Genomic DNA, 15626 nt, shown 5'->3' on the forward strand with positions numbered 1-15626 from the left:
AATGTTCTGGAATCCCTTGGAAAAGTCCTGGGTCCCTCTGGAATGTTCCGGAATCCCTTGGAAAAGTCCTGGGTCCCTCTGGAATGTTCTGGATCCCTCTGGAAGTTTCAGGATCCGCTGGGAAAGTTCTGGAATCTCTTTGGAATGTTCTGGATCCCTCTGGAAGCTCCTGGAATTCCCTGGAACGTCCTGGATCCCTCAGGAAGGTTCCGGATCCCCCTGGATTTCCTTGGTCCCCTTTGGAAAAGTTCTGGAACGTTCCGGCTCCCTCTGGAATGTTCCAGGTCCCTCTGGAATGTTCTGGATCCCGTCGGGAAGGTCCCGGGTCCTTCCGGAATGTTCTGTGGGAATTCTGGGCTGGGATCCCGCAGATCCAAACCCCGGCCCCAAACGGATCCAAACAAACGGATCCCAAATGGATCCCAAACGGATCCCAAACGGATCCCAGACCCCAAACTGATCCCAAATGGATCCCAAATGGATCCCAGAGCCCAAACCGATCCCAAGGGATCCCAAATGGATCCTGGTGGATCCCAGGCCCCTCCGGATCCTCCCAGGGCTCTGGAGAGCCGCCGATCCCAGTGGGATCCATCACAATTCCAGGGGGGTTTCCCCGTCCCGATGGATCCCGATGGATCCCAGTGGATCCCGTCACGGCTCCGGGTGCTCCGGGGCTCCCGAGAAGATCCTGGCGAAGCGCCGGAGCTGCGGATCCCGATGGGAATGTCGCAGATCCAGGGGGATTTCCCCGTCCCGATGGATCCCAGTGGATCCCGATGGATCCCTCAGGATCCCGTCATGGCTCCGGGTGCTCCGGAGCTCCCGAGAAGATCCTGGCGAAGCGCCGGAGCTGTGGATCCCGATGGGAATGTCACAGATCCAGGGGGATTTCCCCATCCCGATAGATCCCGATGGATCCCGGTGGATCCCAGTGGATCCCAGTGGATCCCGTCACGGCTCCGGGTGCTCCGCAGCTCCCGAGAAGATCCTGGCGAAGCGCCGGAGCTGCGGATCCCGATGGGAATGTCACAGATCCAGGGGGATCTCTCTGTCCCGGTGGATCCCGATGGATCCCAATGGATCCCAGTGGATCCCAGTGGATCCCGTCACGGCTCCGGGTGCTCCGGGGCTCCCGAGAAGATCCTGGCGAAGCGCCGGAGCTGCCGCGCGGCCGAGCTCGATTCCTGCTGCAGCCGCCGGTTGTTCTGCCGCAGGTTGGCCACCTCGGCCTGCAGGAAAACCTTGTCCTGCTTCTCCTGGGGGGAAAATCCGGGAATTCCGGGAAAATCCGGGAATGTTCGAACGCGGGGGGGGGGGGGGGGAAAAGGGGGATTTGGGGGAGAAAATGAGGATTTTGGATGGGGAAATGGGGATTTTGGGGGGAATCAAGGGGATTTTGGCTGCCCCTCACCTTCTCCAGGTCGCTGTGGAGCTGCTTCAGCATCGCTTCCAACTGGGAAACTTTTCCCGGGAGATCCAGGGGGGCGGGGGAGGGGCTGGGGGGGAAATTTGGGATTGGGAGGGGCAGGAATGGAAAAAAAAGGGGAAAAAAGCCCCAAAACGACCCAAAATGATGGAAAAAAACCGGCTCAAAACCCCCCCAAAATTTCAATTTTTTTCCCACAAATTCCTTCCCTAAAGCCCCCAAATCCCTTCAAATTCCCCATTTTCTTCCCCCAAATCCCCCAAATCTCCCCAAATTCCCTCCCAAACCAACCCTAAAACCCCCAAATTCCCATTTTTTCCCCCCCCCAAATTCCCATTTTTTCCCCCCAAATCCCCTCCCAGATTTCACTTCCCTTCCCCCATTCCTCCCCTCCCCCATCCCGGATTTTGGGGGTACCTGAGGGGGGGGAGGGGCGCCCCCCGGGGTGGGGGAGGGGCGGGGGGCGGCTCCGGGCTCAGGGCGGGGTCGGTCAGCGAGAACAGGGACACGGCGCGCTGCACTGGAACAGCAAAAACACCCAAAAACTCCCAAAAACTCCTAAAAATCACCCCAAAAACTCCCAAAAATCACCCCAAAAACACCCAAAATCACCCCAAAAACACCCAAAATCATCCACAACCACCCAAAATCAGCCAAAGAACACCCAAAATCACCCCAAAACAGCCCAAAACCGCCTGAAATAGCCCCAAAATCACCCCAAAAATTCGCCCAAATCCACCCCAAATTCCCATTTTTCCCAGTTTTTGGGATCCTGAATTCCCACCTTTTTCCTGTTTCTCTGGATCCCCAATTCCCATTTTTCGGGATCCCAAATCCCCGGTTTTTTTCCCATTTTTCAGGATCCCCAATTCCCATTTTTTTCCAGATCCCAAATTCCCATTTTTTTCCAGATCCCAAATTCCCGTTTTTTCCCCGTTTTTTTCCCCTCTCACCTTCGTAGGCCTTGGCCGCGCTCACCAGCGTCGCCCACTCCAGCCCGGCCGTGTCCGGCAGCGGGATCAGCCCCGGCTCCAGACGCCCCACGGCCCCTGGGAACGCCCAGAATTCCCAAAATTCCCGAAATTCCTCAAATCCCAACGAATTCCAAACCAAAATTCCCCCAAATGCCCTCAAAAATTCCATTTTACTTCCCAAATTCCCTCTAAATGCCCCTCAAAATTCCTCAAAACTCCCAAATTTGCCCCCAAAATCTCACCCAAAAAATTCCCAAAAATTCCCTAAAAATCCCTCCTAAATCCCCCCAAAAACTCCCAAAAAACTCTCAAAAAAAATCCCAAAAAATCCCAAAAAATTCCAAAATAAATCCTCAAGAAATTCCAAAAAAATTCCCCAATCCCCCCCTGCCATTCCCGGCCGTTCCCGTTTTTCCGTACCCGTTTTCCCGGTCCCGTGGTGGCCGCTGCGGCCGGGCAGGGTCCGGGTGCCGCTCCCGGCGCTTCCCGGGAAATCCTTGGGAATCTCCCGCCGCGGGGTGGGGGAGGGGCCGCGCCCCCCGCAGAGGCTCTCGTCCGACAGCGTCCTGGGCAGCGCCTGCAATTCCCAGAATTCCCAACATTCCCGGCATCCCGGGAATCCCCAAACCCGCCCCGGCCGTTCCCATCCCAAGAAAACAGGGAATTCCCAAGATTTTCCCGGCAAAACCGGGGAATTCCTGATTTTTTCCATTGAAATCGAGGCGTTTCCGGGTTTTTTCTCAATAAAAACGGGGAATTCCTGAATTTTTCCATTAAAAACGGGGAAATTCCGAATTTTTTTCCATTGACATTGAGAAAATTCCGGGTTTTTTCCAACAAAAATGACAGAATTCCCGTTTTTTTCACCTGAAATCGGAATTTTTCCCATTTTTGGCGCTAAAACTGGGAAATTCCTGCATGGGAGGGGCTGGGAATTGGGGGAATTTTGGGAATTCTGGGGGAATTTCAGGAAAGAAATGGGGAATTCCAACTTTCCGCTCCTAAAAAATGGCAAAAATTCCCATTTTGGGGGTGGAAAAATTGGGAATTTCCGGTTTTGGGGGGGATTTAAAGGGCCGGGAGGGGTTGGGAATTGTGGGAATGTTGGGAATTGTGGGAATTGTGGGAATGTTGGGAATCCTGGGCTCTCACCGGGGCGGGCTCGGGCTCGGGGCAGGAATTGTCCATCAGGATCAGGCGCTTGAGGTCGTCCTCGATGGAGGATTTGGGGAGGCGCCGGGGGGAGCGGAGATCGCGCAGGGACGCCCGGAGCCGCGGCTGCCCGAACACGTTCACCTGGCTGGGGGGGGAAATCCCTGGAATTCCATGGGAATTCCATGGGAATTCCAGGGGAAATCCAACCAAAATCCCGGGAAATCCCATCAAAATCCCATTAAAATTCATCAAAATCCATCCAAATCCCCATTTCCCCTCCCAAATCCCCATTTTTCCCCCAAAATCCCAGTTTTTCCCTGAATTTCTCCTTTCCAAGATCTGAAATCCCAAATTTCCCCTCCCAAACTCCAATTTTCCCTCAAAAATCCCCATTTTCCTCTCCCAAATCCCGTTTTTTCCTGGAATTCCGCCGGGACCTTTTGTGCTCTGGGGGCTCGTCCGGGCGCCTCCAGCCGGGGGCGGCGCCTTTGGCTCTTCCCGGCCTTTGGGAAAAGCCGGATTTGGGAGCCGGAGCCGAAATCTGGGAAGCACCGAGAGGCCTGGTGTGAGAAAATGGGGAATTTAAAAAAAAGAAAAAAAACCACGGGAATTTTAACAGAAAACTGGGAATTTTTAACCAAAGGAAAAGCAGGAATTTGGCTGCGGGTCCCACCTGGTGGCTTGGAAAACCTCGGGAAGGGCGGAATTCCCGGATTTGCCGGGAGCCGAATCCTTGGAGCTTTTCTGGGAATTCCAGGGCCCTCGGGAGCCTTTCCGGGAATTCTGGGAATCGCCGGAGTCGGGCTCGGCCTCGCTGGAGGCGGAGCTGGACAGGGACGAGGGGCTGGGATGGGGCGGCTCCTGCTGCGGGAACAGCGGGAATTCCGGGAATTCCGGGAATTCCGGGAATTCCAGAGGGGCCAGAGCCCAAAAATCCCCGGAATTCCGGAGGGATTTGGGCAATTCTGAGGGGTTTGGGGGGATTTTTGGCGGATGTTTTGGGAATTCCAGGGATTTTGGGAGAATTCTGGGATTTCTCAGGGGATTCCAGAGGGTTTTTGGGGGATTTTTTGGGAATTCCGGGGTTTTTTTGGGAATTCTGGGAGCGGGCTCTCACCTTGGCCAGGCGGTTGGGGGAATCCTTCCCGCCGGGCTCGGGACGCGCCGGGCGCTTCCCGGGAATCCGCGCCGGAGCCGGGATGTGCCAGAGGGGCTCTGGAAGCACCGGAACGGGATCGGGAATGTGGGGAATGCGACCGGAAATTCGGGAATTTGGGATTGGGAATGGGATCTGGATGGCGCCGTTCCCACCCCTGATCCCGAGCCCCGATCCCAAAATTCCTGCCCCAATCCCGAATTCCCTCCCCATTCCCGAATTTCCGTACCTGCCTTGAGCCTCTCGGCGCCGCCCTCGTGTCCCATCCCAGCGGCCTCGGCGTGGCCGGAATTCCCAGAATTCCCAGAATTCCCGGGATTCCCGGGATGTGGCTCTGCCGGGAACGCCGCCCCCCTCTGCGGCCTGCCGGGAAAAAATTGGGAATTCTGGGGATCCCGCACCTGGAAAAATCCCAATTTCCCCCCATTTGCCCCCCTTATTTCCTGTTTTCCCAATTTTTCCCCATTTCCCCCCGATTTTCCCACCTTTCCGGGGGCCCTTTAGCACTTCCCGGTGCGGAGAAGCTTCCGGAAGGTTGGCGGAAGGCGGAGGAGCCACCGGAATGAGGCGACTCCGGGAAACTCAGGGGCCTGGAAAATGGGAAAATCAGGGAAAATTGGGGAAAATTGAGGGAAATTAAAAAATTGAGGGGAAAAACTGGGGGGAATCCTGAGAATTTTGGGGGCAATTCTGGGAATTTTGGAGGGAATTCCAGGAATTTTGGGAGGAAACCGAGGGGAACCAAATCCCAGGATTTTGGGGGGATTCCTGGGGATTCTGGGGGGGACTTTTGGGAGGAATCCCAGGAATTTCGGGGGGATTTGGGGGGACCGGAATCCCAGGATTTGGGGATTCCCAGGATTCACCTCTTGCCGTGGCCGGGCTGAGGTTCGCGGTGCGCGGCTCCGGGCGGGGCCGGCGCTCGTTTGGCGCCGCCGCGGTGCCAGCCCGGCCCGCTCCGGAACGGGGCCCGGAAAGCTCCCGGGAACGGCTCCGGGAAAGGATCCGGGAACGGCTCCGGGAACGGCTCCGGGAACGGCTCCGGATCCGCCTTGGGCTCCACCGGCCCCGGCAGCGCCTCCGACCAAGCCCTGAGGGAACAGCGGCGGCCTCGGAACAACCGGAATGGGAACAACGGGAACAACGGGGACAACGGGAACAACGGGAACAACGGGAACAACGGGGACAACGGGAACAACGGGAACAACGGGAACAACGGGAATGGGGACAGGGACAGGTGAGATGGGGACAGGTGGGACGGGGACAGGTGGCACCAATGGCACCGGAATGGCGCCAAGAGCACCAAGGACACCAAGAAGGCACCAAGATGGCACCCAGGGCACCCAGGACACCAAGACGTCCCCAAGGCCACCCCCGAAACGCCGCCATCGCCACCCAACCCCCCCGAAGCCCCGCCCACCTCCGGGGCGTGCCGTCGTCGTGCGGCGGCGCGATGACCACGGTGACGGTGACCGAGGTGCGCAGGAGGTCGATCATCTGCTCGTGGCTCAGCGCCACGGCCGCCACCTTGCACACCTCGAGCAGGCGGCTGCCGCGGCGCAGCCCGGCCTGCCAGGCGAAGCCGTACTCCTCCACCTCGGCCACGGAGCCGTCGGGGTGAACGTGGAAGCCCAGCTGGCCCAGCCCGTTCCGCCGCAGCGTCATGTCCACCGTGGCACAGCCCGGAGTGGTGGCCTGCAAAAAACTCCCCAAATCGCACAAAATCCCCCAAATTCCAGAAATCCCCCCCAAACCCCTGCACAGGATCAGAAATCCCCCGATCCCAAACAGAATCCCAAAAAGATGGGAACTTTTCCTCATTTTCCCCTCTCCCACGATTTTCCCCCCAAAATCCCGGATTTTTCCCGATTCCCCCTCACCTTGAGCCTCTGCACGATTTCCTTCACCTCCTCCAGCCCGGATCCCTCGGCTCCCTCGGCTCCGTCGGCGCCGGCGCGGACGCTCACCAGGTCCCCGCGGCCGTGGTAGATCCTGAGCGCAGCCCCCTCGGCGCTCCAGCCGATCACGTCCCCGGTGAAACAATTAAAAACCACTTCCTTGGCCGCCAGATCCGCCAGGACCACGAACTCCTTGGAGATCCCCAGCACGCACGGGATCTCCGCCCCGCCCCGGCCGAAATCCGAGGCGGAAACGCGCCAGGAGACGGCGCCGGCGCTGTCCAGCTCCGCCGACGGCCGCGCCTTGGACTTCTCCTTCTTCTTGGAAGCCAAGGAGATGAGGTTGAACTTGCCGGCCGTGTCCAGGGGGGTGCCGCTGGCGTAGTTCTCGGCCAGGTCCCGCAGGTACTCGTGGCGCGTGCGCGTGGCCATGGTGCGGAACTTGTGCGATTTGTGCGCGGCGTTCTCGGCGTTGATGGCCTTGGCCAGCAGGAAGGCGCGGAAGAGCTCGGAGCGGCGGAAGGTGACGCCGGCCGGGGGCAGCGGGGGCCCGAAGGGAGGGACGTCCTTGGAGCGGGTGACGGCCACGCTGGGCGGGGAAAACGGGAATGTGAGGGGGGCTGGGGGGGATTGAGGGGGTTTTGGGGGGATTTTGGGGGGATTTTGGGGGGTTTGAGGGGTTTTCGGGGGGATTTTTGGGGGGATTTGAGAGGGTTTGGGGGGATTTTTACAGATTTTTTTAAGATTTTTTTCAGGATTTTTTATGTGATTTTTGAGGAATTTTTTGCAGGATTTTTAAGGAATTTTCTGCAGGATTTTTAAGGAACTTTTGATGACATTTTTGCGAGATTTTTCACGAATTTTTTGTGGGATTTTTGAGTGATACTTGGGGAAATTTTCTGTGGGATTTTTATGGTATTTTTCCCAGATTTTTGCCAATTTTTTCAAGATTTTTGCAGGATTTTTTCCAGGATTTTTTCCGGGGGGGATCCAGAAGGATCCGGGGTATCCAGAGGGAATCCAGGGGGTATCCAGAGGGACCCACCTGTAGGAGACGCTGTCGGAGCAGGGCTGGTGGGCGCGGACGATGATGAAGACGTGCTGGAAGTGGGAGCGGATGTTCTGGGGCGTGAAGGGCAGCGCGCCCGGCTCCTGGAAGATGATGGTGACGATGTCGTTGCCGATGTGGCGCTTCCGGAGCAGCTGGGAACGGGAAAGGTTGGGGGAAGGAAAAGAAAGGGATTGGGAATGGGTGGGATGAAGATTTGGGGGGGTCCCAGTAAGGTTTGGGATCGTTCGGTTCTTGGGAGGCTGCGATCCTTGGGATCAAACAACTTTTGGGATCGACCAACTTTTGGGATCCTTCAACCCTTGGGATCGTCCAATCCATGGGATCCATCAATCCTTGGGATCAACCAATCCATGGGATCCATCAATCCTTGGGATCAACCAATCCTTGGGATCACCCAATCCTTGGGATCACCCAATCCTTGGGATCCTTGGATTTCCGGATTCCTGGAACCCTTGGGATTCTCTGACCTCAGGGATCCTCCAACCCTTGGATCCCTCAACCAACCCTGGGATCTTCCACCCAACCCTTGGGATTCCCGGATTTCTGGGCCCCCCCCAAGCCCTGGGACGCGCCGATCTCCGGGGAGCGGATTCCCAGGAATTCCCGGGATCTTCCGGCGGTACCTGCTGGCGGTTGTTGGGGGTGTAGGGCAGCATGGTGGACACGTGGAACATGATCTCGTAGTCCTGGTACGTGGTGTAGAGCGAGTGCGTGCCCGTCGAGTCGGCTGCGGAAAAGCGGGAAAAGCGAATCCGGTGAAATCCCAAATCTCGCTCTTGGGGTCCAACTGGGACCACCCAACCCCCGGGATTGCCCCAAACTCTCGGGATCCTTCCCCCCTTGGGATCCCCCAATCTCAGGGATCTTCCACCCAACCTTTGGGATCGATCCTTCAAACCCTTGGGATCCCTGAACTCTTGGGATCCTTTCCTGGGATCCTTCAACCCTTGGGATCCCCAAACTTCTGGAATCTTCCACCCAATCTTTGGGATCCTTCAACCCTTGGGATCCTTCAACCCTTGGGATCCTTCAACCTTTGGGATCCCCCAATTCTTGGGATCCCGGGAAGAGCCAGCACTCACTCTTGGTGTCGAGCTGCGCCGCGTACTTGGGGAAGGATTTGAGGGAAACTTTCTCTCCCAGGAGCGTCAGGAACTCGTCGAGCGCGGGCCCGGCGGATTCGTTGTTGTACATCTCCTCCTCCGAGCTCTGCCCCGCCCGGCAGTACAGAATTCCCACCTTGTGCCGCCGGCACAGCTGCGGGAAAACGGCAATTCCGTGTTCCGAGGGATCCGGGGGAGATTCGGGATGTGGGGTGGGGTTTGGGGTTGTGGGATGGTTGGGATTGGGTGGTGGCGGGAATTACTGGAATTGCAGGAAATCCCAATAAATCACACCCCCGAAAAAATGGCAAATCCAAGGAATCACAGAAGATCCCAGGAATTTCCCCCAAAAAAATCCCCCCCAAATCCCAGAAATTACCCCCAAAAATCCCCAGAAAATCCAAAAAAAAACCCTCAAAAAATTTCCCCAAAAATCCCAGAAAATTCCCCCAAAAAATCCCAGAAAATAAAAAAAAATCCCCAGAAAATAAAAAAAAAAATCCCAAAAAATTCCCAGAAATTCCCCGAAATCCCGGGAATTCTCACCCCCTGCTCGTCCAGCTTGAGCAGCTGCTCGGGGACCTTGGGCGTGGCCAGCGCCATCCGCAGGCAGTGGATGTTGAGCTCGGGAACGACGAATTCCAGCACGTCCCGGAGCGGGATCCCCCGGATGGAGCCGGCCTTGGACGCGCTGGGGGTGGCGTCCTCCAGGATGGAGCCTCGGAGCGTGGGCAGCTGGAAAAACGGGAAAAATCCGGGATCAAAAGCGGGAAAGAAATCCGGGATGGATTGTGGGAATTTTATCGCAAAATTGTGGGAATTTTTATTGCAAAATTGTGGGAATTTTATCCCGAAATTGAGGGAATTTTCCCCCAAGAATCCTCAAAGCCGGAGCAGGAACGGCTCCGGAATTTCTGGGAATTTTCTTGGGGATAAATCCACCAATTCCAGGGCATTTTTTGGGAATTTTCCCGGAACCAAATCCAGCATTTCCCAGGTTTTTCCCAAGGAATTTCCATGGGGACAAACATCCAAATTCCAAGGTTTTGGATTTTGGGGGATTCTGGGATTTGGGAATTCCAAGGGCTCGATTCAATCTTTGAGGCCGGAATTCTCCCGGTCACCCCCGGTGTTTCCGACGCTCCCCAATCCCGTTTTTTCCCGGAATTCCGGCGGCGTTCCCGGCCGGTTGGGACCTGGCTGGTGCGGAAGATGAGGCGGTGCTGGAATTGGGGGCCGTGATCCGAAGGCTCCTCCAGCTTTTCCCGGCGGATGCTGACGGCCACCGGGCCCAGCTTCTCGTCCACGCCAAAATAGTTGGAATGTTCTGGGGGGAAAAGCGGGAAAAATGGGAATTGGAGGGGGGGAAATGGGGGAATTGGGGGGAAAATGGGGAAAAAATTCAGGGGAAAAAGGGGGGAAAATTCAGGGAAAAATGGGGGGAAAATTCAGGAAAAAATGGGGGGAAAATTCAGGAAAAAAAGGGGCAGAATTCATAGAAAAATGGGGAAAATTTGGGGAATAATGGAGGGAAAAAATGCAGGAAAAATGAAGGGAAACGGGAGAAAATGTGAGGAATTCAGGGAAAAAAAATGGGAAGAACTGGGAAAAGAGGGAATTTGAGGAAGCTCAAGAAGAGGAAACGACAGAATTTGAGGACGGGGCAAATCCCACCCCTCCATTCCCTCTGGAGATTCCCAAACCTTTCCCATGGAAATAATCCCGGTAGTAGCGCGCTCCCAAATCCACGTGCTCCACGCTGTAATTCCGGAGCCTTTCCGGATTCCTCTGCTGCTCCTTGGGGAACTCCAGGACGGAGATCCCGGCGTTGGTCGGCTTCCCGACGTGGCCGCACTCGGTGAAAACGCCGGGAGCGGCCGGAGAGGCCGATTTGGAGAAGCTGACGTCGCGTTCCCCGGCGCCGCCGCCGATCTCGTTGCGGAAGTGGGGGCAGCTCAGCAGCAGCTCGTTGCTGGTGTTGTCCCCCAGATCCTGCTCCAGGTTTTCCTTGGAATTCAGGTCCTCGGTGCTGGAAAAGGCGGGATCGGAGCCGGCGGAGGCGGCGGAAGCGCCGGTGGTCGTGTTCCGCCGCTGGGTCCCGGCGATTCCCGGAGAAACGGCCTCGAAGAAAATGCTCTGGACGTCGAAATGAGCGAAACTTTTCCGGCAAATCCAAGACTTTCCCGGCTCGGGAAGGCGGGAATCGTCGGGATCTTTGGGATCGGGGTCGTGCCGGGGATTGCGGAGCTTTTTGAAGATGGAGTCGTCGTTTTTCAGGCAGCGCCGGCGCGGTTTCTCCTTGGACTGCGGGGGCTCTTCCCGGTTTTCCGCTTTGATCCCGGAAAATTCCGGTTTCTTAGTCCGGAACTCGTTGAGCATCTCGAAGAAGCTCTGCTCGGGAATTCCCTGGATGTCGATGGAAGAGGTGCTGCCGTATTCCCGGAAGAGTCCGGCGGCGCCGGCGGAGCTCCCGCGCGTTTCCGGGGTTTCCTCGGGATCGCACTCGCTCAGCGTCACCTCGCTGCTGCTCCGCTGCCGCAGCGGCATTCCCGGGAATCCCTCCTGGAATTCCACCTCCTTGGAATGCGGGGCGGGGCGCCGGGCCGGGCGGGGAAAGGCTTTGAGGGCGGATTGGCCGCCCGGGAAGCTCCGGGAAGGGCCGGGAGAATCCCTGGAATCTTTGGAGCGCGGCGGCCACTCGGCCACGCGGGCCCGGACGCCCATCTTGGGAACGCTGGGAATGTCGGAGCGCTGGGAATTCATGATCCCGGCGGGAATGGCAGGAGGGAGCTCATGGCGAAGCCGGGACGGAGGCAGGAAAAGCCGGGAATTCCGGGATGAGCGGCGGGAAGAGGCCGGAGCGGCGGCGGCGGCGCATGGCGGGAATTCTAGGGGGGGAAAGAGGAGCATTAACGGGATGGGAATTCCCAAAAAAATCTGGGAATTCATCCCCCCAAAATCCTGGAATTCCAAAAAAAAAAACCTGGGAATTACTCAAAAAAATTCTGGGAATTCACCCCCCCCCCCCAAAATCCTGGAATTCTGGGGGGGAAAGCAGAGGATTAATGGGATGGGGATTCCCAGGAAAATCGGAATTCCAGGGTTTTAGGGGGAAACGAGGATGAGGAGTTGGGGTCGGATCCATCGCAGATCCGGGGATTTCCGGAAGTCTTGGAATGCCTTGGGATTCCTGGATTTGTTTCCCTGGGAATTCTCCCGGAAGGAGAAAAGGGAGCGATTTAATCATTAACTCCAAGATTTCTGATAAATCCGAGGAAATTTTAACTCTTTCCACCCCACCCGCGGCCTCAGCTCGGGGCAATTAAAACTTAACGAGCTCTTAATGAGCTTTTATTGAGCTTTAATTCCTCCACGAGCCCGGGGGTTGTTTCTCCAAGGGGGAAAAGAATTCCAAGATTTTTTTTTTTTTTTTTAGGATGAAAACATCCCAAAAAAAATTGGGAATAAAGGAGAAAAGAGCCTGAAAGGAGTGGAAATTAAGGAGTTAATTCATTAAGGAGTTGTTGAATCGGTGATTAATTAATGAGGGATTAAAGGAGATTGTTCTAATTAATAACGACAGGGAAAAAAAGCTGGAAAAAAGCTGGAAAAACCGGGATAAAACCGGGAAAAAAACTGGGATAAAACACTGGGATAAAACCGGGCCCCGCCGCGGCTTTGGCTGATGGCGCCGCCTTAATTAACGTTAATTAAGCCCAAATCTTCGTCAGCCTTCCCAAATCCCGGCGAATTCCCACCTGCCTGAAGTCCAGGGATTCCGGGAATGCTGGGAAAAGGTTCCAGAGGGGGAGGAAGGAGCCAAAATCCCGGGATTTTCCCCCAGAGGAAAAGGGGGAGCTCGTTAATTCCGGAGCTCGTTAAGGAAAGCTCCGCCCCCCCCAACCTTTGGTTAATTGGGGTTCTTCATTAAGAATTCCCGGAGAATTCCCAGGATTGGAGGAGAAGGAGGAAGGTTTTGAGCAGGAATTCCTGGAATTCTGAAGGAATTTGGGGTTGAAATGAGGGAAAATGGGGAAATTTGGGGGTTTTTTTGGTTTTTCCGGGAGTTTTTCCGGGAAAATCAGCAGGAGGGGGTTGGGAAAAAAGTTGGGAATGAGGGAAATGAGGGATGAGGTGGGAAAAGGGGAAAAAAAAAAAATCCTCAAAAATCAGGGAAAAATTCCTAAAAATGGGGAATAAATTCATGGAAACTGAGAATAAATCCTCAAAAAAGCAAAAACTCCTAAAAAGTAAGAAATCAATTCCCAAAAAATAAATAATCTCCTGGAATGAAGAGTCAATTCCTAAAATTAAAACAGAATTCCCAAAAATTCACCAAGAATTCCCCAAAATCTCAAAGAATTCCCAAAAAGCCTCAAACAACTCCCAAAAACCCAAATTAATCTCAAAAACCCCCAAAATCCACAAAGAACTCCCAAAAACCCCAAATTAATCCCAAGAAACCCCAAATTAACCCCAAAAATCCCCAAATTCAACCTCAAAATTCCCAAAGAATTCCCAAAAACCCCCAAAATCCGGGAAAAGCCCCGATCCCAACCCCCCCGAAGGGGCCAGGGGCCCCCTCCCGTAACGAGGTCAGGCCGGGAGCTCATTAACGAGGGATTAATTAATCAGGGACTCATTAACCAGGGGCCCCAGGGGCTGCCCAGGATTTTGGGGGGAAAAAATGGGAAAAGGGGAAACGGGAAAAGGGAGAAATGGGAAAAAGGGGGACCCCAAAAAGCACCTGGAGGTCATTTGCATAATGAGGGAGGCGTTAATTAGGGGAGGGTTTGTTAATTGGGGCTTGGGGGGATTTTGGGGGGTGAGGTTGGGAATTTTGGGAATTTTTGAGGGGAGATTTGGAATTTTGGGGACTCTGGGATGTTTTTTGGGGATTTCTGGGATATTTTGGGGCTTTTTTGGGAGGAGATTTCTGGGTTTTTCCAGCAGAATTCTGGGGAAATTCTGAACTTTGGGGTAGAATTTTTTAAGGGATGAAATTGGAATTTTGGAAGCGTTTTGGGATTTATTGGAAAAGTCCGGATTTTATTTTTTTGAAGGATCGGAATTTTGGGGGAGATTTTTAAGTTTTTTGGTGTTTTCCAGAGGTTTTTCTGTGTGTAAATCAAATTTGGGAGAGAAATTTTACATTGAATTAAAACTTCCTGGTTTTTTTGATGACGATTTTGCGGCTTTTGGAAGAATCTGAATTTTTTGGGGATTTTCAAGGATTTGGGGATTTTTTTTGGGTGGAATTTGGGTGATTTTGAGGGTGTTTTCAGCCCTACCTGAGCCTGAGGGCACCAAATCCCTGCTGAGCACTGGGGAAGAGAAAGAAAATTAATACTAATTAATAATATTAATTAAAACAATTAACTACAGAAATCATTACATCATTTCCATGGCATTTTTAGTGGATTTTAATCAAAAAGTGTGGAAAAAACAAGGACAGAATTCAAAATATTCCCCCTTTTTCCAGGGCTGAGGGGCTGAGAGAAGGAACTGAGGAGGGGGCAAAGGGACCCTGGCCCAAAACACAAATTTCTCCCCAAAATCCAACCCCAGAACCCCTCAGGGACCCCAAATTCTCCATAAATAACATTGTTTTCCCTCAGAATAAATCCCTAAATCCCCTCAGGAACCCCAAACTCCCAAAAAATCACAATTTTTCCCTCAAAATCCAACCCCAGAACCCCTCAGGGACTAAACACCCTCCCCCCCAAAAAAAATCTCAATTTTTCTCTCCAAACACCCCGTGAACCCCTCGAAAACCCCGAATTCCTCCTAAATCCCAGTTTTCCCCTCCAAACATCCCGGGAACCCTCCCGGAACCTCCAATTCTCTCCAAAATCACAGTTTTCCCCTCAGAGCAGCCCCTCGGGGGCTCCGAGTCTGTCACTCAAAGGCTCCTTAAACGCCACCCCCTCAAAACACGACCCCAGAGCCCCTCAGGTACCCCAAATCCCCTCAGGAACCCCCCAAAATTCCCAATTTCCCGCTCAAAACAACCCCTCAGAGCCCCTCCTCTCCCTCAGGGGTTCCCCCCCCCCCCCACCCCTCAGAACTACAACTCCCGGCAGCGCCCGCCGGGCACCGGGAAAAAGCCCCGGGGGGGATTCTCGAGGGTTCCGGGGCCCTCACAACGCCGCCGCCCTCCCGTTTTCAAGGCCTAAAATCCCTCTTCAGGCCTTAAAACCGGGCCTTACCCGAGAACGGCGGAAGCGGCGGCAGCAGCGAATTCCCCCTCCCGCCACCCCCGCGCCCGGCGGGGGTCTGAGGGGAAAGGGGGGGGCGCGGTTGTCACTCACCGGCGGCGCGAGCGCTGCGGCCAATGGGGGGGCGCGGCGGAAGCGGCGCGAGCGCAGCGGCCAATGAGGGGGGGCGGCGCGAGCGCACCGGCCAATGAGACCCCCCCCCCCCTCCGCCGTCTCCGCCGGTCCCGGCGGAAAGGCCCGAGCGCGGCCCGAGCGCGGCCGAAGCGAAGGGGCGGGGCTTGGGAAAAGGCGGGAAGACCGCCGAGCCGCCAGGGGGCGCCGCAGGCTCGGGTGTGAGGGGGGAGCGCCGTGAGGGGGCGGGACCCGCTCTGAGGTACCGGGGGAAAACAACCGGGAACCCCCGGAATTTGGGGGCCTCCCCGCCCTAAACTGGGGGCGCCGAAGGGAAATTTGGGATCCCCCAAAAGCGGGGAGACTCCAGACTGGGGATTCCCCCAAAATGGGGGCACCTCTGTAAACTGGGAGCCCCCAAAATGGGGCCTCTCCTGCTTCAAACTGGGACCACCTCAAATTTGGGATCCCCCCTTCCCAAACCGGGAATTGCCCCCCCCAAACTGGGAGGCC

The 15626-nt window shown here is 55.3% G+C and overlaps 1 protein-coding gene across 1 annotated transcript; it reads right to left on the reverse strand.

The window, feature by feature from the left end:
- Positions 1-1078: 1078 nt before the first annotated feature.
- Positions 1079-15582, reverse strand: SIPA1L3 (signal induced proliferation associated 1 like 3). The gene is made up of 22 exons (XM_058859897.1): positions 15096-15582; positions 14076-14108; positions 10488-11672; positions 9981-10111; positions 9331-9519; positions 8764-8938; positions 8305-8408; positions 7655-7812; positions 6592-7198; positions 6132-6406; positions 5578-5802; positions 5197-5301; positions 4941-5074; positions 4673-4770; positions 4229-4419; positions 3993-4115; positions 3553-3700; positions 2821-2977; positions 2380-2475; positions 1844-1946; positions 1412-1496; positions 1079-1256 (listed from the first exon to the last, which is right to left on the reverse strand). Exons 3-22 carry the CDS (start codon positions 11545-11547, stop codon positions 1107-1109), a joined length of 4314 nt encoding a protein of 1437 aa, XP_058715880.1. The 5' UTR covers positions 11548-11672; positions 14076-14108; positions 15096-15582; the 3' UTR covers positions 1079-1106.
- Between the last annotated feature and the right edge of the window lie 44 nt (positions 15583-15626).

Source organism: Poecile atricapillus, chromosome 31, assembly GCF_030490865.1.
Source record: "Poecile atricapillus isolate bPoeAtr1 chromosome 31, bPoeAtr1.hap1, whole genome shotgun sequence".
NCBI lineage: Eukaryota > Metazoa > Chordata > Aves > Passeriformes > Paridae > Poecile > Poecile atricapillus.

What these genes read in the sequence shown, in the direction of transcription:
- SIPA1L3 (XM_058859897.1), bottom strand. Translation starts at nt 11,547, where the DNA reads ATGAATTCCCAGCGCTCCGACATTCCCAGCGTTCCCAAGATGGGCGTC. An exon ending in GGCGCAGCTCGACACCAAGA is followed by an intron (nt 8,409 to 8,763) that starts GTGAGTGCTGGC and finishes GCTTTTCCGCAG; the next exon opens with CCGACTCGACGGGCACGCAC. An exon ending in CCCCCAACAACCGCCAGCAG is followed by an intron (nt 7,813 to 8,304) that starts GTACCGCCGGAA and finishes TCCCGTTCCCAG; the next exon opens with CTGCTCCGGAAGCGCCACAT.